This window comes from Dasypus novemcinctus, chromosome 29 (assembly GCF_030445035.2).
Source record: "Dasypus novemcinctus isolate mDasNov1 chromosome 29, mDasNov1.1.hap2, whole genome shotgun sequence".
Taxonomy (NCBI): Eukaryota; Metazoa; Chordata; class Mammalia; order Cingulata; family Dasypodidae; genus Dasypus; species Dasypus novemcinctus.
This window is the reverse complement of record NC_080701.1, coordinates 4,789,104-4,814,950: the sequence shown is the minus strand read 5'-3', so window position 1 is coordinate 4,814,950 and position 25,847 is coordinate 4,789,104. Positions and strand designations below refer to the sequence as shown.

Here is a 25,847-nt window from a genome sequence, read left to right as displayed (position 1 = left end):
AAGAATTAGAATCACACTTGCATCAGACTTCTCAACAGCTAGATGGTTGCTAGAACACAGTGAAACCATCAAAACGATGGGAAATTAATTTAAAACTAGGGTTTTATCCCAAGTTAAGGTGCCAATCAATTGTGGGAATTGAATCAAGTCACTAGAAGAATTCAGAAAGTTTACCTCCCACACATTCTTTCCTAAGTTAGTTCAAGATACATTCTAGAAGAAGAAGAAAAAAGGAATAAAAGATAAGATGGGATATGATTCAGAAAACGATGGCTCCAACTTACACAGCATGGTAAATGGAACACTTAGGATGATAGATATTCAATAAACTTTGAAAAACAACAGCTCAGAAGAGTCCTAAAAGGGGACTCCTTAGAATACCATAAGGTCTGTTAGACCTTAAGCATGTGATTTCGAAGGCACAGAATGTCATAATAAAATGAAAGTAATCAGGAATGTAACAGAAAAAATGTCGTATTTTAAAATGTCAGTCCAAATAACAAGAAAATGGTCCCAACTAGAAAAGGAATTCAGTAGGTCTTACGAAGAAGAATGGATAAAAGAAATGAGAGAACAAGTCAGAAGCTGGGAAATACACAGGATACAGTGATGAAGGTACAGGTTTCTCCTTTAATAAGAAAAAGAAAGTAGTCTCAGAAATCCCAGGAGGAAAATCTGTACAGGAAGGCATGGAATAAATATGAAACAAATTAAAAGGTTGCATGATTTTGAATAACTGGTAAAGAAAACAGTTGAATATTCTTTAAGTGCTATAGGTGTTTTGGATTTAGAATTATAGAAAAAGAAATGTAATCATAGCATTCGAAGCAATGACCAATATTTACAAATCATAATACTTTAAATACTGTTTACTGTTTTTGCATTTCTTAAAGGAAACAACATAGACAACACAGGGAAGAATCAATTACAGTTCCAATTTTGCTGTCAACTTTGACTGAGCAAGAGTAAAAGAGTATAGAACTGAAGAAGGAAACTGAGGAAAGAAAGGGAGAGCGACCAGGGACACTTGCTCTTGTCACTTCTCATCATCACTGCACTAGACGTCCTGGCCAGGGCAAAGAGGTGAGAAAATGAAAGGGAAGGCATCTAGATTGCAAAGGAAGATGTACAACCATCTCTCCTTGTAGACGACCTGATCTAAGCAATCCATTAAAAATACTACAATTAATAAATGTGTTCAGCAAGGTTGAAACAGATAAATATACAAAAATCAATTTCATTTCTACACAGTAGCAATAACTAAAACAAAAATAACATTAAGAAAACAGTTCCATTTACAATAGCATTAAAAAGAACAAAATACTTGGGAATAAATTTTAAAAAGCAGTATAAAATTCATACTCTGAGAACTACAAAAAATTGTTGAAATAAGTTAAAGAAGACATAAATCGAAAGACACCCTGTGTTCTTAACATCGTTAAGATGTTAATACTCCCCAGATTGATATACTGACTCAACACAATTCCTATAAAAATTCCAGCTGGCTCAGAGGCTTTAATTGATGAGCTCACCCTAAAGATCATATGGAAACACAAGGACTCAGAATACCCAAAACAATCTTGAAAAAGAACAAACGTGGAGAGCTCATACTGCCCCATTTCAAACCTACTGCAAAGCTAGAGTAATCAAGACTTTGTTAGTACTGGCTTAAGCCCAGACATATAAACCAAATGAACCTCCAGAAATAAGCCCTCTTATGGTCAATTCAATTTTGATAAAGGTGCCAAGACAATTCAATGGGGAAAGAACAATCTTTTTTAAAAAATGGTGCTAGGATAACAGGATATCTGTATGCAAAAGAATGACGTTGGGCCCCTAGGTCACACCATATGCAAAAATTAACTCCAAAAGGATCAAAGACTGGGATGTAAACCCTAAAACTCTTAGAAGAAAACACAGGTCTACATTTGTGTGACCCTGATTTAGGGAATGGCAATGGTTCCTGAGAGATGACAGCAAAAGCATAAACAACAGCAACAAAAGAAAGTATACATTATCAAAATTACAGTCTTTTGTGCTTCAGAGGACATCATCAAGAATGAAAAACAACTCAAAAGAATGAGAGAACATTTTTGCAAATTGTATACCTGATAAACACTTACTTGTATCTAGGATGTATATGGAACTCTTATTGTAAGTCAATAATAAAAAGATAAATAACCCAATTTTTAAAATGGGCAAAGGATTTGAATAGATATTTCTCCAAGGAAGTTTTTTTAAATGGCCAATAAGCCCATGAAAAGATGTTCAACATCCTCAACCATGAGAAATCCAAATCAAAACTTCAAGGAGACCCCACTTCAAACCCCACTAGGATGGCTATAATCAGAGATGACAAGCATTGCAAGATGTGGAGAGTGGAACCTTTACACACTGCCAGTGGGAAGGTAAACGGTGCAGTCACCTTGGAGGAGTCTGGTAGGTTGGACATCGAGTAGCCACATGACCCAGCAATTTCACTCCGAGGTGTTTGCCTAGAGAAATGAAAACATGTGCACGCAGACGCCGGTACAAGAATGTTCATAGCACTTTTACTGAATTTCTGGCTCCAAGTGCTGGATGCGAGACCCTCCTTCGAGCGTGGAAGGTTGCCCCTGCCGGACGCAGCTGCCCACGGTGGAAGCAATGAAGCAAAGGCCTCGACTACCTGGGGCAACGTGCTTCATCATCACCAGAGAAGGCCAAGCGGTGCCCACCCCCACGACAACACCTGCAGGCTGACAGGAAATGCCAATTACCAGGCAGCTTTCACTGGGCAGCTGCGCGCAGGCTGGCAGCGCTCGGCAGGTGAAGGGAGAGGGCAGCCTGCCCCCGAGGTTAGAAGTGGGGATAGGTAAGGTATTTTACTAAGGTCATGCCAGTGGCGTGAGCAGGTGTGGCATCTGCACGGCGTCTGGGCACAATGCGATAGAAAGAAAGAAAGGTGGTAGCTGTGGATACCCGGACATACCTGTAAAAGGCACCTGACATACCTGTAAAATAACATCTAAGTCATTTTACACAAAAAAGTTAGTTTTGGAGGTAGAGTAGAGAGAGATCTACATCTGCACCTCAAGGGAGAATTCTTCGTGGGAAAGAGCTTCGAAATCTTTCTCAAACCTGAAACAGAAGTACAGCGAGCTACTCTGTTATTTAAACCATCTTACTACCCCCAAATTTAACTCTCCTTGGTTTACCAGCAGACAGCCGTATCCAGCCAGATAAAAAGTTAAACAGAGGACAGATACGGCTTAGACACAGGTGATGGGCACGTCTATGCAGCTGGACTGGCACACTGGCCTCTGTACCAGGGAGACAGCAAGCTGAGGGCCCGTCCCTCTCCCGTCACTCATTTCTTTTTGTTTTGCTTCCTAAGGCCAGAAATGGTGAAAATTTGGTGCTTCCGTGTATTTGCGAGTCCAGGGAAAATGTCTTTTCTAGACAAAGGTCAGTGAGTTCTCAAGCTATTCTGATTATTTGAAAGAAACTTGAACCCGTGAAATTACTCAGTGTTTATGTCCTTCCCATTTGTTGAGAAAAACTACTGTAGAGCTACTGGATATAACCTACTCAAGGAAGTAGCCTGGAAGGTGAAAATTCATCCACTAGGTATGCAAGGACCGCTCCACACCTAAAAGCAGTGGCGTAACTCTACCTGCTCCTTAAAACATTTTTTTGGGTATTGCAGCATCAGTGAGAACCTCAAGAAAATGTATGCTTCTAATAACGTACAAAAACAGTGAGCAAGCCCTTTGTGTGCCTGCCATTCATATACTTAGAAAAGGGCAATAAAAGACAAGGTGAAGAAATTATATAGATACCCAGCCGAAAAGAATTGCAGCAAAAAAAATTTCAATTTGAATTCTTTAGTTCTTCAGTAACTCCTTTCTAAATAAAATGTTTCCTAATTCTCTATGTACAACTTGGTAGACAGAGTTATTGAATAAGAAAAGACGTGTTTTTTATTCTATAAGAATTTCAGATGAGCGTGCACATCTCTCCCTACGACTCTTGACTTTGACGGGCTGGCACCCCACGGAAGTGCCGATATTGAGGTGCGCCCTCCGAAAGAGCAGGGCATGGATCACTGACGCGTCCGAGCGCCCCGAGCAGAGTGTGGCGCCAGGCAGCCCCTTGCAGCACCAGGGAAGTAGGGTCCATTACAATAAAGGTGGCTAGGACGCGGGCTTATACAAACTTTATGACTATTATTGCTAAAGCTGCTTCAGTGGCCAATGTCAACCCTATTAGTCACAGGAGAAACCGATGCATAAAGATAAGCTGGAATCGGCCCATTAACTTGAGTCCCTTATCTTGGGTCTGACATCTCCTGGCTCTGCTGACTTGTTCCTGAACAGTCATCTTTCCACTCCTTCCTCCCCCAGAGCCCTGCTCAGCCTCCTGCCACCTATTTTCTGTCCTCTGGACAGCTTGGGCCGAGGCCACCAACGACGTCCCCTTGCCCAACACAACGGCCCCTTGTTGCACCACATTCAACCCAGTGACCGTCTGCCTCTCCCCTGGGCAGCCAGGACCCTCCGCCCCTGGTGCTCCCCTGCTCCAACCATGCCCACGCCTGTCGAGCTCACACCCCACGGTGCCCTGGCCGTGCCCCCGTCTTCTCCTGGCACGGCCGAGCCTACAGCGCCCAACACTTCTCTTCTGAGCTCAACTCCCAAGAGCCTGATGGCTATCTCCCTCCCACCCAATGCTGGACAGCATCACAAGGAAAGCACTCCTCCTTCAGCTCCCCGTCCCTCACCATGTCCCCACTGCCACCGCGCAGCCGGCCGAGCAGTGCCCCTACCTACTCAGCCCATCTGGCTGCGCTCCCTCTCCCTCCTAGGGAGCTCTAGAACTTTTTCTCCCCCTCCACAGGTGCCACCCTGCTCTCTGCCCTGGACTAGTCAAATCCACCCTTGCTTCCTTCCATCCAAACTGATCTTTTTAAGGCAAAAATGTTATCTTCTCATTTCTTGTTTAAAGCCACCGTTAGTGGAATGAGATTCAAAGTCCTTAACAAGGCACAGGACCCTGCTGGCGCAGCCCTGGCCTCTTGTGAGAAGAGCTTAAGATCTGCCACGTTATGAAAAGCCTCAAAAACAAAACAAAAACCCTAGAGTTCCCAATCAAATAACTTTTCTTTGTAATTTAAAGCCAGTCCTCATTATTCATGTGCTATTTTTGCTGTGTCCATTCGCTGTGTGATCTTCTGTGTCTATTTCTCATCTTTCTTCTCTTCTCGTTTTTCTCTCCTAGGATTCACTGGGATTCAATCCTGGGGACCTGTGATGTGGAAAGAGGTTCCCTGTCAATTGCACCACCTCACTTCCTGGTCTCTTCTGTGCTTGACTTCCCCTGCGTCTCTTTTGTTGCACCATCATCTTACTGCGTGACTCGCTTGCGCAGGCACGGGCTCACCACGGGCTCACCACGGGCTCATGCGGGCACTTGTGTGGGAACTCAGCGGGCCATGCAGGCACCGCTCACCCCGTGGGCACCTGGCTCACCAGTGGTGGTTTTGAGATATCATTTTTTTTAATGTGAATCATATAAAGGTTCAACTGAATAGCTGCTTATTCTCTACAGAAGGTGCTTGCTGGACTGCTGGGAGGCTCCATCAGTCCTCTCAGCCAGTGGGTCCCTGGTTTCCCAGCACAGAGCTTCCAGGTTTTACTCTGTCAAGTGGAGAGGTTAAAACAAACAAAACCCACCACTTAACATCTCCCTTTGCTGTTATTTTATAAAAGAAAGAACCTTTAAAAAATATGACTAAAAACTGAAGTCCAGGGAGCAGCTGTGGCTCAAGCGATTGAGCGCCCGCCTCCCACACGGGGAGCCCCAGATTCAGTTCCTGGTGCATTCTGAAAAAACAAAAACAAAAACAAACAACAAGCAAAACAAATGAAAAAACCAACTCAGGGAAGCCAATGTGGCTCAGTGGTTGAGCGCCGGCTGCCCATATCCGAGGCCCCAGGTTCAATCCCTGGCCCGGGTACCTAAAACAAACAAACCAACAAACCCAAGTCCATAAAGTCAGGAGAAAGGCTGACCTTCTAAATTAGTAATTTCCGTTTCCTGCCCTTCTCCTTTTCTTATTTCAGAAACTGTGGAAACAGCTTCCTAAACTGTTCCCAGGAGCTGGACCAGATGTTGAGACCCACTGCTCTAGAGAAGAATATTATGAAATTCGCCAAGGGACTGTTCCTTCTTTTTTCTGAAGACAGCTTTTAAAATATTTTTGCTTGAAAAAATAAATTATTGAGAGAGTGGAAAAAGGAAAATAGAAAGCCTCAGCCCCGGGCGCCGGGGACCGCTGGGACGTTCCGGGCCGGCCGCCCAGGCAGGGCCCTCGGGTCGTGCTGGACACGACAAGCCGCAGAAGAGCAGCGGGAGCGGGCAGCGCCGAGACCCGGAAGGCCCAGCCCGCGCCCGCGCCCGCGGGATCGCCGGTGCACACCCGCCGCAGCGCGGCCCACACCCGCGGGCACCCCGCAGAGCCCGCGCCGCCCGCGCCGCCCGCAGCGGCCGACAGGAAGGAAGCCGGCCCGGCGCCGCCTCGGCAGGGCCCGCCGCCGCGCGTCCCCCAGCTCCCGGCCTGGTCCGCGCCCGCGCGGCGGGGCCCGGCGGCCTCTCCCTCCCCAGCGGCGGCCCCCGGCGGGCTCCGCGCCCGCTCTCCTCGCGGCGCGCCGCGGGGCAGGACGCCGCGCCTCGGGGCCGGCCGCCTCCCCTCAGGGCCGGCTCGCAGCGCCTCGGGGCCGGCCGCCTCCCCTCAGGGCCGGCTCGCAGCGCCTCGGGGCCGGCCGCCTCGCTTCAGGGCCCGGCTCGCAGCGCCTCGGGGCCGGCCGCCTCGCTTCAGGGCCCGGCTCGCAGCGCCTCGGGGCCGGCTCGCAGCGCCTCGGGGCCGGCTCGCAGCGCCTCGGGGCCGGCTCGCAGCGCCTCGGGGCCGGCCGCCTCCCCTCAGGGCCGGCCGCCTCCCCTCAGGGCCGGCCGCCTCCCCTCAGGGCCGGCCGCCTCCCCTCAGGGCCGGCTCACAGCGCCTCAGGGCCGGCCGCCTCCCCTCAGGGCCGGCCGCCTCCCCTCAGGGCCCGGCCCGCCGCGCCGCCTCGGCCTCCCCGGCGCAGCCCCGCGGCGCAGACCCCGGCCCAGCGGGGCCCCGCACAGCGCCCCCGTCCCCGCCCGCGCCCCGCGCTCACCCACCGGCGGCACCGGCACCGTCCCTACGCGGGCGGCGGCCGCGGCCAGGAGCAACAGCGCCAGGCGCCCGGGGCCCCGCATCGCGCTCCCGCTCCCGCTGCCCCGCGCTCGGCACCTCGGGCCACAGCGGCCCCGGCCCGCCCTCGTGGCCGCGCCCCTCGTGATCCCGGCCCGCCCTCGTGACCGCGCCCCCTCGTGACCGCGCCCCTCGTGCCCCCGCCCCTCGTGGCCCTGGCCCGCCCTCGTGGCCGCGCCCCTCGTGATCCCGGCCCGCGCTCGTAACCGCGCCCCTCGTGGCCCCGGCCCGCCCTCGTGACCGCGCCCCCTCGTGACCGCGCCCCTCGTGCCCCCGCCCCTCGTGATCCCGGCCCGCGCTCGTAACCGCGCCCCTCGTGGCCCCGGCCCGCCCTCGTGGCCCCGGCCCGCCCTCGTGGCCGCGCCCCTCGTGATCCCGGCCCGCCCTCGTGGCCGCGCCCCTCGTGATCCCGGCCCGCCCTCGTGACCGCGCCCCCTCGTGCCCCCGGCCCTCGTGTCCCCGGCCCTCGTGGCCCTGGCCTGCCCTCGTGACCGCGCCCCCTCGTGACCGCGCCCCTCGTGCCCCCGCCCCTCGTGGCCCTGGCCCGCCCTCGTGGCCGCGCCCCTCGTGATCCCGGCCCGCCCTCGTGACCGCGCCCCCTCGTGACCGCGCCCCTCGTGCCCCCGCCCCTCGTGGCCCTGGCCCGCCCTCGTGGCCGCGCCCCTCGTGATCCCGGCCCGCGCTCGTAACCGCGCCCCTCGTGGCCCCGGCCCGCCCTCGTGACCGCGCCCCCTCGTGACCGCGCCCCTCGTGCCCCCGGCCCGCCCTCGTGACCGCGCCCCCTCGTGACCGCGCCCCTCGTGGCCCCGGCCCGCCCTCGTGACCGCGCCCCTCGTGGCCCCGGCCCGCCCTCGTGACCGCGCCCCCTCGTGATCCCGGCCCGCGCTCGTAACCGCGTCCTTTGTGACCGCGCCCCCTGGTGACCCCGCGCCCCTCCTCGTGGACGCGCCCCCTCGTGACCCCGCCCCCTCGTGACCGCGCCCCCTCGTGATCCCGGCCCGCGCTCGTAACCGCGTCCTTTGTGACCGCGCCCCCTGGTGACCCCGCGCCCCTCCTCGTGGACGCGCCCCCTCGTGGCCCCGCCCCCTCGTGGCCCCGGCCCGCCTTCGTGACCGCGCCCCTCGTGACCGCGCCCTCTCGTGACCGCGCCCTCGTGACCGCGCCCCCTCGTGACCCCGCCCCCTCGTGGCCCCGGCCCGCCTTCGTGACCTCGCCCTCTCGTGACCCCGCCCCCTCGTGACCGCGCCCCCTCGTGACCCCGTCCGCCCTCGTGGCCGCGCCCGGGCTGCACCACGATTGGGGGTCAGACTCCCCGCAGAGGTCAGGCGGGGCGCGGGGCGAGCGCGGGGCGCGGGGCTGGGGTCGCCGGGTCCGCGCGGACAGCGCGCGCAGGGGAGGGGGTCAGCGGGGGGCGCAGCAGTCCGCCGCCCCCGCCCCGCCCCCGCCGAGGGGCCCCGAGGGTGCCCGCAGAATCCGCGTGGGCCACAGCCCCGCTGCGGGGGCACTTCCTGGACCCCGCCCCCCGCAAGGGGAAGGGGCTGGGGCTTTCCCCTGGGTTCTGCGCTGCGCTGCGGAAAGGAGTCTCAGGAGCCCCCAGGGGAGTTAGGCCGGTCACTTCCTCAGGCAGGGAGGGCGAGAAAGGGGAGAAAACGGCAGAGCAGGGGCCCAGGGGGAGGGAAGGGCTGACTAGGTAAGGGGGCTGACTCACAGGCTGCAGGTCCCTGTCGGAGTCGCGGCCCGAGGGTACCGCGAATGAAAGAGAGAGACTGGGATCAGGGGATCTGAGAGCATTGAAGCCTCAAGCTCATCAGACACGTTTATTAAGATCAGGGGCTTCTTCATATACCCCAAGCAACCTGAGAACCAGCAACTATCCTAGATAACTATTCCCATTACCTCATTCTTGAAAACACAGTGCTCCGTTGATAAGAGAGTAACCAAAGCTCAAGATGTTCTATTATGTTATTGAAACAAAAATACTCATGAATCTTGTTGCCCAGGTTATTCGTACTGTCAAGTCCTGGTTCTGCTGGAATTTCATGTTTCCCTGAGACATTAGCCACCTGCACGTATCTCTAGGGACAGCATGACCCAGTGGTCAGAAAGTAACTTGCTATTATGGAAGCAACATGCCTTTGTTTCCCTCAGTTCCCCATTGTAGGTCAGGAGCGCCCAGGTTGACCTGCCGGCCTCGTGGAGGAGGAAAAATGGAGAGAGCAGAGGGCAGGACAGGTCCAGAGGCAACAGAGCGGGAGCTCGGGCCTGCGCCTGGCTTTTGAACTGCCCATTATCCCGCCCCTTTGCTAATGGCAGGGGACAGTTCCCCCTGTTTGCTGTTTTGATTGATTCCCCCCTCATCAATTCCCCATGAGGGCGCAATCATAAAGTCCCCAGGGAATATCGGGGCTTCTCCTTGCTCCCAGAAGAAGTCTTTGTGCTGATGGCAGGACCTTGGGGTGGGGGTGCTCCAGCAGCAGCCTGGGGTTCCTGATGTCCACGTGGACTCTCTGCGGGTTCCAGATGTCCATTCCCCATCTTGCTCGCCGGCCTCAAGGGGAAGGGGCAGGCTGCAGCCGGGCGTCAGAACCTGTCCCTGAAGTCTCCCTCTCCCTTTTGTCTTTGCGAGTGTGTGAAATTGTGGCTTCCACCCATCTGCACGTCTTCCTCTTTTGGTGGGAGAGGCTGGAGATGAGAATTTAATTTAAAAAAAATTTTTTTTGTAGTTGTCAGCGTTCCTCTCTTTGAGGAGGAAGTTTGACTTTTGCAACAAACCAGATGATTAAAGCTCGTCTGGGTTCGTGCTTCAACAGAAGGCAAGCAGATGGGAGCGAAGGCTTTCACTGTTAACTCAAAGGCCTGTTTACTGAGGACCTGCAAACGCTGGGGACAAGCAGTGGACAGGGGAGACCACATCCCCTCCCGAGGCTTCCATTCTAGATGAAGTAGGACACCCTCGAGGAAGGGGCAGGGCGAGGGGACCCTCTGCGGCCGTGGGGCGGGGAGCAGAGCTGTGGAGGAGGCGGGAGCCAGGGCAGCGTGTCCAGGGGCTGGCACCTTGGAGGGTTAAGCAGCAGGGGCTGCTGCAGAAGCCAGTCCCCGGGTAGCAGAAGACGGAGGGCTGAGAAGCTGTGACGGCAGGGGAGGGCAGGGGCAGAGAATGGGTGCCTTAGCAGCCGCTCCAGGGACTTGGCTTCTACGCTGGAGACGGTAATGTGTAACATGCCGAATTGTCAAATTGTCTTGAGCTTATGTAAGTCTGTTACAGGTAAAGGATTCCCATCTTTTGGCATGTAAATAGCCATTTGATTTGAAGATCATTCACCTCAAGGGCAATGGAGAGCAATTTTCCCTGAGAGGGTATTAATTGGTGGGTAGGTGGTCTGGCGAAACGAGAGTCTTCATGCAGAAAACTTACATCAAGGGACATAATCTAATTTTCATCTCATGTTGCATATAACTTCTAAAAATCCATTCTGCACTGTTGATTCTATTTCAGACAAACTACATTTTAATTCTACTACTCTAAAATTATGTTTTTATGTGTTTTTTTCTTACACACACACACATATATATATTTTTTATCTACTCCATTCTTCAGTACCAGAAATGTACAAAAAGCACAGGCCAGAGTAGGAAACTTTGCCATGGTATTTGGCACACTGACCTATTCAGAGAGTATGGTATTTAAATGTACAAATGAATGATTATGTTGGAGGAAGGGTGGTTTAAATACTGTCTTCACAGCAGGTATCAAATTTAAGACTTGGATAATCTGTTTTTTTTATGCAGGAGTCAACATAAGTAATCAAATTGTTTATCAGATTAGCTGAAGTTCTTGGCAAGTTATGGACCTTTTCTAATCCTCTACCTAACATTTCTAGGTTCCTGAGTTGGAGCCTTGAATTAAAAACCATTGCAACCTACCCTCCCCGCCCTAATGAAATCTACCACAGGTACTGGTACCACATTGCCCAGAACAGGTATGACTTGATTTAATAAAACTGAATATACAAAAATTTGTCTAGAAGATCAAGAAATATGGATATCGGGATGCAGATTTGGTTCAATGGATAGAGTGTCCGCCTACCATATAGGAAGTCCAGGGTTCAAACCCCGGGCCTCCTTGACCCATGTGTAGTGCCGATGCGCGCAAGGAGTGCCCTGCCATGGAGCGGTGTCACCTGCATAGGGGAGCCCCACGCACAATGAGTGCACCCCGTAAGGAGAGTCACCAAGCACGAAGGAAAGTGCAGCCTGCCCAGGAATGGCACCGCACACATGGAGAGCTGACACAACAAGATGACGCAACAAAAAGAAACACAGATTCCCGTGCCGCTGACAAGAATGCACGCGGACACAGAATAACACAGAGCGAATGGACAGAGAGAAGCCAGGGGGGGGGGGGTGGCGGGAAAGGGGAGAGAAATAATAAAAAATAAAAAATAAATCTTTAAAAAAAATGGATATATTTCTTTTTTAAAAAAAAAGATTTTAAAAATTTTTACAGAAGTATTTAACATAGAGCTACCTAATTTTAAAATTATCCTTTTCAGGAAGGCATATAGAGAATGAAAGATGTAAACAATGGAAAATCTGAGGTCATACGGAAGTATTATATGATCCTTTTTCTCTAGTAGCTTTCTCACACTGTGAAGGATTATGCTTTTTTATGTAAAAATAAGAATATGTTAACTCATCTTCCTTAGTACAAGTATGATGATACTTTATTTCATTACAAAACTACAAATTTAGTGCCCACATTTAATTCTAATTGTCCCTTCATATTATGTCAAAATAAAAGTATCTCATTAAGATCATTAAAGAATCATTGATTATTTTCTTCACTTTATGCTTCTCTTTCTATTTCTAGGTGAAATATTTTCAATGTCTTACTGGATCGCTGATGCCCTAGGTATGTTAGAGTTTGAAGAGTCAGTTCATACAAAAAACAAAAACCCTATTGTCCTATTTCTACTTTCTTTGATGAGACCTTTGGCTTGGAGCAGAAACTTCTTTGTTGACTCAACTCAAATCCCATAACCTCGAAATCTTTTTTGTTTTCCTGGCTTCATATTCCTAAATAGTTTCATTTTCCTTGAGCAAACCTCAAAATCTTTTTTTGTTTTCCTGGCTTCCATATTTCTAAATTTTCCGTGAGCAATCATAGCTACCTATTTAGTACTCTAATAAGTTTGTGATTATTAATATATTCACTCAATAACCATTCAGCTTTTACCACCAATAGAGAGCACTTAATCTGGGTGCTGGGTGGATGGTAAACAGGTGAGCCCTGCTTGCTTGCGTTCTCATGGTAGAAAGATGCATACCTGAAAATGTTGAGTATGTTTAGCGGCTACCCTCCACCCTCTAGTTTAATATTGGACGTTGTGATGCTTCACCAGCCTCAGTTCCGCCCTTCCCATGGGGCAGCCGGGCAATTCCGAGGAGACCCATCTTTGTCCTCCTCCACGGAGACCGCCTCGACTGGCCTGACACGCTCGAGGTCAGCCTGCCCCTCCTCTGGCCATGGTGGGTGGCTTAGGCCTGCAGCTCCCGGCTCTGCTCTGCGGTTGAGGCCGCTTCCTTTCCTTCTCTCTTGGAGTAGGAAGGGTGACCCGGCAGGCTGCGTGTCGCCAGCATTCGGGCCCCGAGCTGGGAGGGAGCTGCCCCCAGGTGAAGCAGTCATCCTGGACTGCAGAGTGGAGAGATGGAAAGAGCCTCGTTACCGATGGCGCTGCTACGTGCTGCACCAACCGGCCACGGAGCCTGCCCCACACCGGGACCCTTCCTTTGCAGGAGCCGTTCTCTCCTTCATTGTTTCTGCCAGTCCAGGTTGATTTGTTGGGCAAGTTGAATAATCGCGTGGAAGAGCACCTCAACTGAAACACACATAAAGACAGGCAATTGTGTTTTTACCTTCCAAAGAGCAGAGGATTTACAGTGAAGCTAATGAAGTTTAAGTTCTGGACCTTCACTTACATCTGCTACTTCCTAATTTTACAGTTAGCGTTTAGTGCTCTTTTTCTTAAGGAGGATGTATTAGTCAGCCAAAGGGGTGCTGATGCAAAATACTGGAATTCTTTTGGCTTTTATAAAGGGTATTTATTTAGGGTAGAAGCTTAGTCACAAGGCCCTAAAGAGTCCAACTCAAGGTACCATAAGAGGTACTTCCTCACCCCAAGTCACTGGCCACGTGTTGAGCAAGATGGCGGGCGATGTCTGCGAGGGTCCAGCCTTCCTCTTCCTCTTAAGGCTCCTTGGTTCCAGCTTCTTCCAATATCAGCTGGGACAGGCCTGTCTCTCTTTCGGGACACATTTCCCTCTAGCTCAGCTGCTCAGGGCTCCAGTCTATGCAGCTGCAAACTATCAGGCGGACGACTCATCAGTCTTCCTGGGGCCCCAGGATCCCGTCTGATGACCTCTCTTCCTCTGTGTTCCCCTCAGTGCATTTACTTCCTGGGGCTCCAGCTACAAAACTTAAAAAAAAAACACCTTTCTCTGCTGTGTCATTTTCTCTGTGAGTCTCCACCCACCACGGTGGGGACTCAACACTGATGTGGCTGAATCAAAGCCGTAATCGTAATTTAATCAAGTGAAGTGAAACCTCTGAATTTAATACAATCTAATAGGCCCAAAGGAACAGACCAGTTTACAAACATAATCCAGTGTCTAGTTTTGGAATTCATAAATACATCAAACTGCTGCAGGGGGCCTCCCCCTCCTAGCCATCCCCGACGGTATCAGCGTCAGACCCCACAAAACCTGGCTCTTCCCTGGGACGCTGGGGAAAGCTCCCGCCAACCTCTCCACCCCCTCTGTCCATGCCCCCTGAGAGAGGGCTGGCCGTCCCTGGACATGTGAGGCCTGGCTTCTGCTGGCCTCTCGCTCGGCTCGGGCCGCCCACAGTGAGAGTTCACCAGGGAAGCCCTGGGAGAAAGGGCGAAGGGGTAAGCAGCTGCGGCCTTTGCAGCATTTTTCAAACTCAGGACCTTTCCAGCAAACTTTAAAGGCACTGATAACACGAAGGCTGTGGAGACTGAAGAACTATCATGAAAGGGGAGCTCTGGGAGATAGAGAACACAGTCGAGGGATGGGTCCTTTCCTAAGTAACTGCACCCCTGCCCCCGCCCCTCAGCCCACCCCCTGGAGAGCACCTGGCCGTGCCCTTGGTAAGCAGAGCGCACCTGTCAAGTGCCTGCATAACTTCATTTCAGAGGAGAGTGGGAATCCTGTTTTGGCCTCAAGCTGTTTTCTCTATTCCAGCTCAATCTGCAGTAAAGCTGATAATGATGCCCATCTCATTCCTGCATCTACTTCTCAATCGCTTCCTAATCCAGAGAGGCGCACTCTGATTATCACCATGGAATTAGGAGAAGTCAGTAATAACAATTATCATCTTGATAAGTGTCTAAGAAGTACTGGATGCCCTGTACGTACAAAGCAGATTACCTGGCACTGTACGAGACATTCATGCAGTAAAACACAAACCTATGACCTCAGGGAGTTTACAGTTGGAAAAGAAAATAGCATGAAATAAATGATACAAAAAGCCAGTTACAATTCAAACTTATTTCATATATGTTCGGATATATTACATTGCCCCATGGGAAACTGCCATTTTGCTAGATAAAAGGTGGTTGAATACAGACACTCCCATCTGGTCAACCTGTGTTGCCGACTCAGGACGTTCACAGGGCTTCACTGGGCTGAAAGCTGCACCATCGCAACGGGGAGAGCCGTAGATCCCCTGGTGGCTCAGGCATCCTCCCGTCCCCTGAAGACTCTCACCTGCCTCACTAACTCTCTAAAAATTCCTATCAAAGTTTGTGATTTCAATGTCCACACCGACAATCCTTCCACTCCTCAGGCTTCTCATTTTTGTAATCTCCTGTCTAGCAATGTTCTTGTCCTCCATTTTACCTCAAACCTCCACTTCCATGGTCATACCTTAGACACTGCTGTTACCAATAAGTCCATAACTTCAATTCAGTCATCTTTCTCTACAACCCCCGCCTCTCACCTGCCCAGGTCTATCCCTCTGGTATCCCCAACACCCACAACTCTTATGCCAGCTGGCGCCCGCGATCCGCTGGATGTCGCCTTCTCACTCGCACCCCACCTCTACCCAGTTTCCTGCTGTCCTCACCCGGTCCTTATCTCTGACGTACACCTTCAACTACTTGGTCCACCTTTCCACTGGTCATGCCTGCCCAGTAAGCCCCAACTCTGGCCTTGTCCTGCTGTCCCCCACTTCATGTCTTTAACCCGACAGCTGACCTCTGTGGGTGAAGATGACCAAATAACTGATTTCACTGTAAATTCATGAAGCTCTAAAGGACATTTGGTACCACCTGGAATCCCACTACATTTCTCTAGTTTATTCTCTCCTTAAATATCTAAACTTCCTCCCTTTTCCTCACTCTTAGCTTGGTATTTTACTGAGAAAGGAAAGAAAAACAAAAGAGAACTTCCGCATGCTTCTTTCGTTCCATCTGCCAACCCATGAGCATCCGTATCCATGTTCATTGGCTTGACCCCAAGTCTGAATTAACTGTCCATGCATAAAGTACTGATGAGTATTTGAGTAAGGGCAACCGCTTCCCGTGTGGCTATGAGGACACCATTACAGCAGTCGTTTCCTCTTGTTCTTGAATCACCAATATTTTCATCTCTATTGATTATTCAAGTCAGCATATAAACATGATGTAGTTTTTTTTCTCTCACTTGATCCCACATTCACTTTGAGCAGGGTTGGTGTGAATTCCTCTTGGAATGTTTGGTAGACTTCCCCTGTGAAACCGTCTGGTCCTGAGCTTTTCTTTGTTGGGAGGTTTTTTGGTGTGTGTTTGTTTTTTTGGTGTGTTTGTTTTTATTTATTATAGAACTTGGGGGTTTATAGACAATCATGCATAAAATACAGGACTCTCATATCTGACATAGCATGGTCTATGTTGGGAGTTTTTTAAAAGGGTTTTTCTGTTTAATGGTTCTGAAAAGAAGGCATATACAAATAATTGAGACATGAGAAAGCACTGGTTCAACACTAATTATTCTATAAAAATGAGGATTTGGGGAACGTAGAAAAGATTACCCAAACATAAAACAAAAAAACTGTAACCCAGATAAGCTGATAAAATCCCTCTGAACTCATGAAGAGCCGTGAGACTCTTTCCTGGTTCTCATAAGCCTGGAGAGCCTCAGCTGGCTGCTCTAGGGCTCCTCGGGCACAAAGCAGAAATAAGGGCTTCTCCTGCCTGCTCCCTGTGAGGTGCTCTCCCCTGCACCCGCCCCTGCCCTCCCCTCCCAGCACCACGCCCGCGGGTGCTCTGCGTGCCAGGCCTTCAGCTGTCCTGGGAACACCCTATCGTGTGCATCTATCCTGCAGCGGCACATCCATGCCAAGCATGTTAGGCAGGAGACTTCCGATTAGGGGCTCAACCCATTCAGTGAATTTCAAAAGGTGTCACACATCATTGATCAGTAAAGCAGTTAGACATTAACCTAAAAACCAGCAAATGGCAGACATTCCCTGGAGAGTCCCGCCCGTAGAGGGCACCTTGGAGAAGAGGACGCGAGGCAGGCTCCACCGCGCCCGTGGGTCTCAGCACACCCGGTAACGCCTGGTGGACAGGCAGCCTTCCCACGGGGTGTCCTAAAGGGGTGCCTGCCCCAGAGCACCCGCTTCCCAACTGGCTCAGGCAGTGGGACGTGGAGCCACTCCACCCCTCCCCTCAGGGGCTGCCCACCTTGCACGGAGTTAGAAGCCAGACTAAATAAAAACACCCCCCCAACAGAAAGGCGGGGTGGGGGGTCAGCACCACTGAAACGCCCCGGATCCCTCTCCAGGGAGAACCAGGGCGCAGGCTCGACAGTTCAAATCAGTCGGTTTCAGAGCCAGCACACGCAGGCCTTGTTTTTAACCCCCAAAACCCACACCAAAACAAAAACTCGTCCTGGTGACTTTTCTGACCACGGGCAGTGGCCTGGGAGGGGCCAGGAGGGCCGTCGCTGGGGGCTTGTCACATGACTGCAGGTGGGCAGGGGCAGGGCGCTGGTCGCTACCACAAAAAGGAATTTCGGTCTCTAACGTTTGAGTTAAACATGGCTTTCAGCACGATGCCTGCACCAGCCGTGCTCCCTGTACTGTGAGCGGTTTCTGAGGAGCCGGTTTGTGTTCCCTCTAAGTGTTTCAAGTTCGCCCGGCCTCGGCTTCTGCGCTGGGTGGGGTCTGGCAGCACTGCGGGGCCTCCTGCCCAGAGGTCTTGAGCTCTCAACCTCTTTACTAGTTACTGGTTTGCTGAGATCTTCTCTTTGCTCTTAGGTCAATGCAGATAGTTTGTGTCTTTCTGTGAATGTGTCCATTTCGCCTGGGCTAATCTGTTGGTGTGCAGCTGTTCACAGTATCCCTGTAGAGCCAGCCTTTTGCGTGGGGTCGGCAGCACGTGCCCCTTTTCACTTCCAATTTCAGTCATTTGTGTCCTCTATTTTATTATCTTTGTCAGTCTAGCTAAAGGCTTGTCCATTTTATTGATCTTTCTAAAGAACCAATGTTTTTTGGTTTTAATTCTATTTTTTTTTCTTTTCTACTTTATTTATTCCTGCTCTAATCACCATTTCCTACCATCTGCTCACTTTGGGTTTAGTTTGCTCTGCTTTTTCTAGTTCTTCTAGTTTTGAGGTTAGATCTCCGATTTGAAATCTCTTTTAATGTGAGCATTTAGAGCTATATAAAATTCCCTCAAAGCACTGCCTTTGCTGCAATTCCTTATATTTGGTATGTTGTTCTCATTTTCATTCACCTCAAGATATTTCCTAATTTCCCCTGTAACTCACTGCTTAAGAGTATGTTGTTTAATTTCCACATATTTGTGAATGGTCCATTTCTCCCTCTGTTATGTATTTGTAGTTTCATTCCATAGTGGGACGATTTGTATTGTTACTGGATTTTGTCTAGGTTCTTGGCTGTGCTGCAGAAATGAATCTCAAGAGCCTATCAGGTGAGTTAGGCCAGTAATTTATTCAGGTAGGGCGGGAAGAGAAATGGGAGAAAATAACAGAGCATGGGTCCCAAGTAGAGAGGAAGGGGCAGAGAAGTGATAAAGCAGACCGATTCACAGGCTACACTTCCCCATTATAGGTTATAAATCCCCAGGTTTTACTTGCATGGCCATGCTGGCAGAGGAAAAAGGGTGAGAGCAGGGTGCAGAAGGCAGGCACGGGTCCACAGGCAGGGAGCACGAGTTCAGGCCTTGTGCCTGCTTTCGGAACCAGTAATTATTCCGCCCCTTTGCTAATGGCAGGGGAGGGGCTCCAGCTGTTGGCTGTTTTGATTGACACCCATCAATCCCCCATGAAGGCCCAATGACAAAGTCCTAGCGGAACATCCGGGGTTTTGCCGGCTTCAGGGGGAATCCTGGGGAGGGTCCTCCAGCAGCCGTCTTGGGGCTACTGATGTCCACGTGGGCTCTGCCAGGTTCCAGATCCACCTACTGATTCCCGGTCTTACTAGCCGGGAATTCAATTCAGTATTTTTGAATGCATTGAGGCTTGTTTTATGCACTAAGATACAGTCTATCCTGGAGAATGCTCCATGTGCACTAGAAGAGAATGTGTGTTCTGTTGTTGTCGGGTGTTCTATAGATGTCTGTTAGGTCTAGCTGGTTTAGACTGTCGTTCAAGTCTTGTATTTCCTTATTGACTTTTTGTCTAGAAGTTCCATCCAGATTGAAAGTGGTAAAGTCTTCTACTATTAATGTAGAACTGTCAATTTCCCCTTCAAATCTGCCTGTGTTTGTTTATAGTGTAGTGTTCTGCATTTAGGTGGATATATATCTATACTTTTTACTTCCTTTTGCTGATTGGGCCCTTTTTCAATATATAATCACCATATTTGTCCCTTGTAACTGTTTTTGACTTGAAGTCTATTTTATCTGATATTTGTATAGCTATCACAGCTCTCTTTTGGTTACTACTGTCATAGCATATGTATTTTTCTATCCTTTCACTTTCAGCTGACTTATATCTTTGAATTTAAGGTGAGTCTCTTGCAGACAGCATACAGTTGGATCATGCTTTTTAATCCATTCTGCCAATCTTTGCCTTTTGAGTGGAGAGTTTAATCCATTCACATTTAAAATCACTTGTGATCATGCAGGACTGTCTTTCTAAGTCTTAGTCTTTCTAAGTCTTGTTCCTTTTGTCCCTTAATTCTTCTGTTAATGCCTACCTTTGTGTTTATTTGAGTTTGTATTGTACCATTTTGAGTCCCCTCTCATTTCTGTCTGGATATATTTTTCATATATTTTCCTTGTGGTTACTTTGGGGTTAAAATTTAACATCTTAGATATATAACAATCATATGTGGGTTGATACCAGCTAAACTTCAATAGTATACAAACATGGTTCTTAAACCCCTCTGTCCCCATCTTTTTTTCTGCTTGTTATAAATTACATCTCTGTGTATTGTATATCTATAGCTATAGATACTATTTTTATGCATTTGATTTTTAGTACCTTTAGGAAGTAAGAAGTGGAGTTACATACCAAAAACGACAATATTACAGTACTGGCATTTGTAATTACCCGAATGGTGACCTTTACCAGAATTCCCTATTTCTTTAGGCTGCTTTGAACCACGTCTGGGGTCCTTTCCCCTCAGGCTGAAGAACTCCCTAATGCATTGCTCGTAGGGCAGGTCTAGTCGTGACGAACTCCCACGGCTTGTGTTCATGGAAATGTCTGCATCTCCCTCATTTCTGAAGTTCTCACTGGACAGAAGACAATTGGCTGGCAATTCTTTCAGGACCGTGTTTCACCCTCTGCCCTCTTGCCTGCATGGTTTTTGATGACAAATCAGCATCTAAGCTTTATGGGACTCCCGTGAAGGTAACACTTTGCTTTTCTCTGCAGCTTTCAGGACTCTCTCCTTGTCTTTTGCATTTTAAAATTTGATCAATACTTGACATGGCTGTGTTTTATCTGTCTGGTTTTGGTATCAAGCTAGTGCTAATCTCATAAAATGAAATGGCAAGTGTTTCCTTTTTGTTCTGTTCTTTGAAAGAGTTTGTGCAAGTTTGGGATTATCTGTCCCTCCAGTGTTGGCGGACCTTGCCTGTTCAGGCCTCATGCTTTCCTTACGAGGGGCCTTAAACTACCGACTTAATTTCTGGAATGGTTGATTTATGTACCACAACAAAAGACAAGTTCTTAAACCTAGTCCGTGTTCCTGGGCTACTAGACCTTTAGAAGGTATTATTTTAAATTAAGGTGTGGCCTGACGGAACCAGGGCCTTAACCTTTGTTACTGGAGTCCTTGTAAGCAGAAGTTTGGATGAAGTCAGAGACCCATGGGAGGTGGCAGAAGCCCGAGGTCAGCAAGCTGGAGGTACAGGGCTCGAGGTCCCTCTGTGGAGGCGGCAGTGCTGCGGTCCTGGGGGCCCAGGGACAACAGCAAGCACCCCCTCAGCACTCCGGCTTGGGGAGAACGCGTGGCCGTGGCAATGCCGTGAGTCTGAACTTCCAACCTGTTAGCCACGAGCCAGTGAGTCCTGTTTAGCCAGCCCACTGCGTGATTTGCCAGAGCAGAGTTGCAAAACAAGACCATTCGGCTTTCTAACTCCCTGTTGAGCTGCTTTTGATACGTTGTACTTTTCTAGAAATTATGGTGTCATCCAGTTTTCAAATAGTACACAAAGTTTTCATGAAATCTCTGGTTAATACTGCTCACAGTATCTCTGGTTATCACTTTTTAATTCCCAAAGTTATTTATGCCTTCTTTCTTGATTTCTTGGTTATTCTGCCAGAGGTCTATTTTATAGGTTGTCTTGGTTTGCTGGGACTGCCGTAATAAAGTACTGAACGCAACAGCAGTTCACCGTCTCACCGGCTTGAGGGCTCTAAGCATGAAATGAGGAGGCCCTGCCTCTGTCACATGGCATCTTCTCTGCCTCACCCCACTAGTCAGGTCCAGACTTCTCCTCTAAGGACAGCAGTCCTGCCGAATGAGCACGCTCCCGAAGCCACTCTGACTTCATAACATCTTCAGAGATCCTATTTCCAAACAGGCCTGGGGGTTAGGACTTGGACATAATTTGGGGAACACAATTTAATCCGTAACGTACATCTCCTCAAAGAACCAACTTTTTGTGTTCATCTTCTCATTTTTTTTTGTTTCCTATTTTAGTACTTGCTATTCTTTACTTGCTTCCTTCTAGTTTTTAAAACTTTTATATTTTCCAGGTTTTTCTTTTAAGTGGGATGCTCAGCTCATTAATTTGGAATATTTTTCTTTTCTATGAGGGCTATAAAATTTCCTCTCTCTACTACCCTTGCTACCTCCTCCTATTTTGATATGTGACATATGGAGTTGCAAGAATCAGCAGATCGGGGAATAGTAAATGTGTTGGCAGACATGTGAAATGACGCCTCAGCCTTCATTTCTTAGTTACACCATATTGATCAGTAAATTTCTAGTATTCAAGAGAGAACTGAGGATCCTGGTTACCATAGGAACTGGTCAAGATGTGGAATTTCTTAGAGGTAACATTTATGTTTATTATATAAGAAAATACTGGTTTGTACTAAGCTACTTTACATACTATGAACTCTCAAGTATTAAGAGTATAATTTATTAAAGAGCTAACAATTTGTTAGGTTTGAAAATAAAACAATGGCTGACTAATGTAATAACAACAGAGAAGATTTGGAACTGTGTCGGTGATCTCTAAACTTTTTCTTTTAAAGAGAAGTGCTCTAGGGAAAGGGACACACAGCCACACTGCAGGAGGGACGTGCAGAGTTAAGGAGTAGGGTTTTGATCCAGGAGGCAGGTGAAGCAAAGGCCGGACCGTGTCCCAGCTGGCCTGGAGTGAACTAAGAGGGAGTAAGAGATCAGCTGAGCTCTGTGAGGCAGCTGAGTGTAAGGCTCCAAGTCCCCGAAACTGAGGGTGGCGGGCTGAGTGAGAGGTCCAAGTTGCCGCTGCACAGCCACATGGAGCTGCGGTGGTACCGGCCGTGGACGCTAGGTACTTTTAAAATTTTTTGGAAGTACCGGGCATGGAGCCCAGGACCTCGTACGTGCAAAGCAGGTGCTCAACCACTGAGCTCCACCTGCTCCCCTGGACGGTATGCATTTCAGAGTCCGAGTTACTGGGCAGTGGGTAGTGAGGAAACTAATACTTGGTATATGCTTCTCCCATTCCAGGTGCACCGAAGTGAAGGCTGAATTCTGCCTGGAAAAAACAGCAAAATGGGCATTTTCCTGGGAGTGTCAGGAAGAAATATACCTATTGGCCATTTGTGCTTGGTTTTCTGTTAAATGCTTAAATCTGATCATTTTTGTACTGATGTGGAAGGAGAACACTAGCTTGTGAATAAGGCTGTGGCAGGGAAAGGAAGATGGAGAAAGAAGAGTGGGTTCCGGCAGCTGGAGAGCGGAAGGGGTTGAGGCAGGGACGGGATGCACTGAAGGCTCCCAGAGAGGGCTTTGGGGATGAAGACGAAGAGCTAGGGCACATGGGTTCTATTCCAACAGGCTATGGGGAAAACTACTTTCTTAAAGAACAGTAGGGAGACAGTCGATAGCTGCTGAGCTTTAAAACTGACTTAAAGTAGGACTTCCAGGGACGAGGAGCTGTTGAAGCTTGGCTGGCCTCAGGTACCTGGTCTTTCCCACCAAGTCATCAGCTTAGGTCACCATTTTACAGACACAGAGTAGTCTCCGCCTGCAGGGAGGCCAGGCGTCTGGAACGCTATTATCTTACTGTAGGAAGTTCCACTGACGCTAGTAGAGCCTTGTTTTATTCTGGGGTAAGTGAAAAAACGCTTTGGGGAAACAAATATATGAACAGGATAAAAGAAATAGTGACACAAGCAAAAGGGATAATAGAGAAAAAGAATAAATAGGAGACCAGAAGTTTAAGGCATTATATATATATATTCTAGGATTGGCTACAGCTATGCAACTTAATTTTGTCAGCTAGCAGTTAAGGAACTAAGGTTAGATCTTATGATTTGATTCCTTACCTTGAAGTTCCCTTATATTTCGCTGGTTTCTCTTTTTAAAAGTTTCCACACTTCTAAAGGAGTAAAGAAACATGATTGTGGTATGTTCTTCTTTCTCTTTCCTACAGTTCCACTCAGTAGCTAAAGACTAGAATTAGAAAATTGCATGATGGAAAAACAAATACAAATGAGTAGTGCTATACTCTTTAATCTATATTAGAACACTCAGAATAGGATTGCAAAACCTTATTAGATTTGCAAAACACTGTAAGAAAAATAACCATTTGCAGAGTTTAATTTGTAAACCCTGGCTATGCACCCTGAAAATAAAAACTATTCTTCATGAAATACAAAGGCTAATGGGAGGGAAGCAGATATGGCTCAACTGATAGAGCATCGGTCTACCATATGCAGGGTCCAGGGTTCGATCATTGGGGTCTCCTGACCCGTGTGGTGAGCTGGCCCACGCGCAGTGCTGCCGTGTGCAAGGAGTGCTGTGCCATGCAGGGGTGCCCCACGCGTGGGGTGTGTGCCCCTCAGAGAGAGCCACCCCGCGTGGAGGGGGCGCAACCTGCCCAGGAGTGGCACTGCACACGCTGAGAGCTGACGCAGCAAGATGATGCAACAAAAAGAAACAAGATTCCTGGTGTTGCCGAGACTACAAGCAGACACAGAAGAACACACAGCAAGTGGAAACAGAGAATGGACAATGGACGGGAAGGGGAGAGAAATAAATATGATAAATCTTAAAAAAAATTAAAAAAAATCAAAGACTAATTGGAAAGAAGGCATACATGTATTTTCTCCGTTGGAGAAAATAAGCCTCAGTAATATTTAAGAGCAGCATCTCAGGGGCATAAAATTAAACAGAAACATAGCAAATAGTGCCAGAAACCTGCCTTGGGTTTAGTACACAGGAAATGTCAAAAAAACAAAATTTGCTTTAACACCAAGGGAATAAAAATCAAGCTTCCTTAATGAAAGGTGCACTTCTTTTGTTTTAAAACTGTAAATTAATAAGTGGGCAAGGAAGGGAAATAAAGAGAGGTCTGGAATCATTCTTTTTCTCATTTTGTTTCTAACATTTTCATTTTAAGTGAAAAAAATCTTAATGGCGCTTATCTGTTTTAAGCCCCTCAGGCTAATATTAGTGGCTATGGCAATATCATAAAAGAACAATGTCACGAAAATAAAGTCACTTTTGATGTTTCTCATCCTGGTGATGAAAATTACCATGTTAATGGTCATAATTAAATATTTTATTTATGTTCTTTAGTTAAGAGTTTAGGATAACCTACTAAGTATAATTCCTGCAATAGTAACTGAGAATCCGGCAGACACTGGGTTATCCCGTCTGACTGAGTTCAGTTTTTTAGGAATTTAGTCTGTTTCAAGATGTGTAAATGTTTACTTATTTTTTCCCTCACTTTGGGGGAGAGGGCAAGGAACCAGTAAGTGCCATGGCAGGGTAGCTTAACCCTCCCACAGAACAATTACCCTCTGGACAAACTATTTTAAAAAACTAGGGGAAGGCACTGGGGAGTGAGGCAAGGCAGGCAGAAACCAGTTTACCCAGGGAGAAGGGAATGCTATCTCTAAGGCTGTTTTGCCTGAGGGGAGGCCCCAGTCAGGGCCACTGAGTCACTGAAACCCATCTAGAAGCCTGCAGGTTATTTTTTTATCTTTATTTTTTTATGGCCCTGCAGTCTTAATAGTTGAGGAATGAGGACTGACTCCAGAGTGACCACAGTGAGGGGGAAACCCTGAAAAGGAGAAATCCAGAGGGCATCCCAGTCCCCAAATCTCGCTGAGCCCGGAATTCTGCACACGCAGGGGAGATTTCAGGTTCAACTAAAATGACTGAGTAAAGTCCAGCTGCTACCCACTGCAGAGGAGACAGAGTTTGGAGCTTAAGTTCAACCCAATTAACTTCCTACTAAACAACAACAAATCAACATTCTTCAGTGGAACCACCAGAATCCAGTCTCTTCAGGGACTGGGGTAAAACCCATTTATATTATTATTATTAATATTTTTTGTCTTTATTTTTTTAATATTACATTAAAAAAATGATGTCCCCATATACCCCCCACCCCCTTCAACCCACTCCTCTCCCCATAACAACAACCTCCTCCATCATCATGAGACGTTCACTGAATTTGGTGAATACATCTCTGAGCACTGCTGCACCTCATGGTCAATGGTCCACACCATAGCCCACACTCTCCACAGTCCACCCAGCGGGCCATGGGAGGACATACAATGTCCGGTTACTGTCCCTGCAGCATCACCCAGGACAACTCCAAGTCCCGAAAACACCCCCATATCTCATCTCTTCCTATGAAGAAGTCAGAACATGGGACCATTCTCAAAAGGAAGGACAATCAATGGAGACGGACTCCACAATGATCCAGATCTTGGAATCAGCAGACAAGGGCTTACAGCAGTACTATAACTCTGCTCGAATCTGGTAATGGATAGGCTATCTCGGCAGAGAAAAAGAAACTATACGGAAGAAGGACCACATATAAATTCTAGAAATGAAAAATACAGTATCTAAAATAAAAAAATT

The 25,847-nt window shown here is 48.6% G+C and overlaps 1 protein-coding gene and 1 long non-coding RNA gene across 4 annotated transcripts in view; one reads left to right on the top strand and one right to left on the bottom strand.

Annotated features, from left to right (window-relative positions):
* ASAH1 (N-acylsphingosine amidohydrolase 1) overlaps positions 1-7,348 on the bottom strand; it is a 31,839-nt gene extending 24,491 nt beyond the window's left edge. Inside the window, exon 1 of one of the 2 annotated variants that reach the window (XR_011647747.1) lies at positions 7,201-7,348. Coding sequence is in view for 1 of the 2 variants with exons in the window: in XM_058289938.1 (XP_058145921.1) it covers positions 7,201-7,278 (78 nt within the window). In the remaining variant the exon portion in view is untranslated. The remainder of the gene's footprint in view (positions 1-7,200) is intronic. The other variant, XM_058289938.1, reaches the window with a different exon arrangement.
* Positions 7,349-8,513: 1,165 nt separating this feature from the next.
* On the top strand, positions 8,514-24,411 carry LOC105745530 (uncharacterized). Of its 2 annotated transcripts, none has more exons than XR_002795720.3 (4): positions 8,514-8,593; positions 11,155-11,253; positions 12,144-12,185; positions 22,476-24,411. It is a non-coding gene; the product is annotated as an uncharacterized lncRNA (long non-coding RNA). The 2 variants fall into 2 exon arrangements; XR_001118227.4 differs by lacking the exon at positions 22,476-24,411 and adding an exon at positions 14,537-14,826.
* Positions 24,412-25,847: the final 1,436 nt, after the last annotated feature.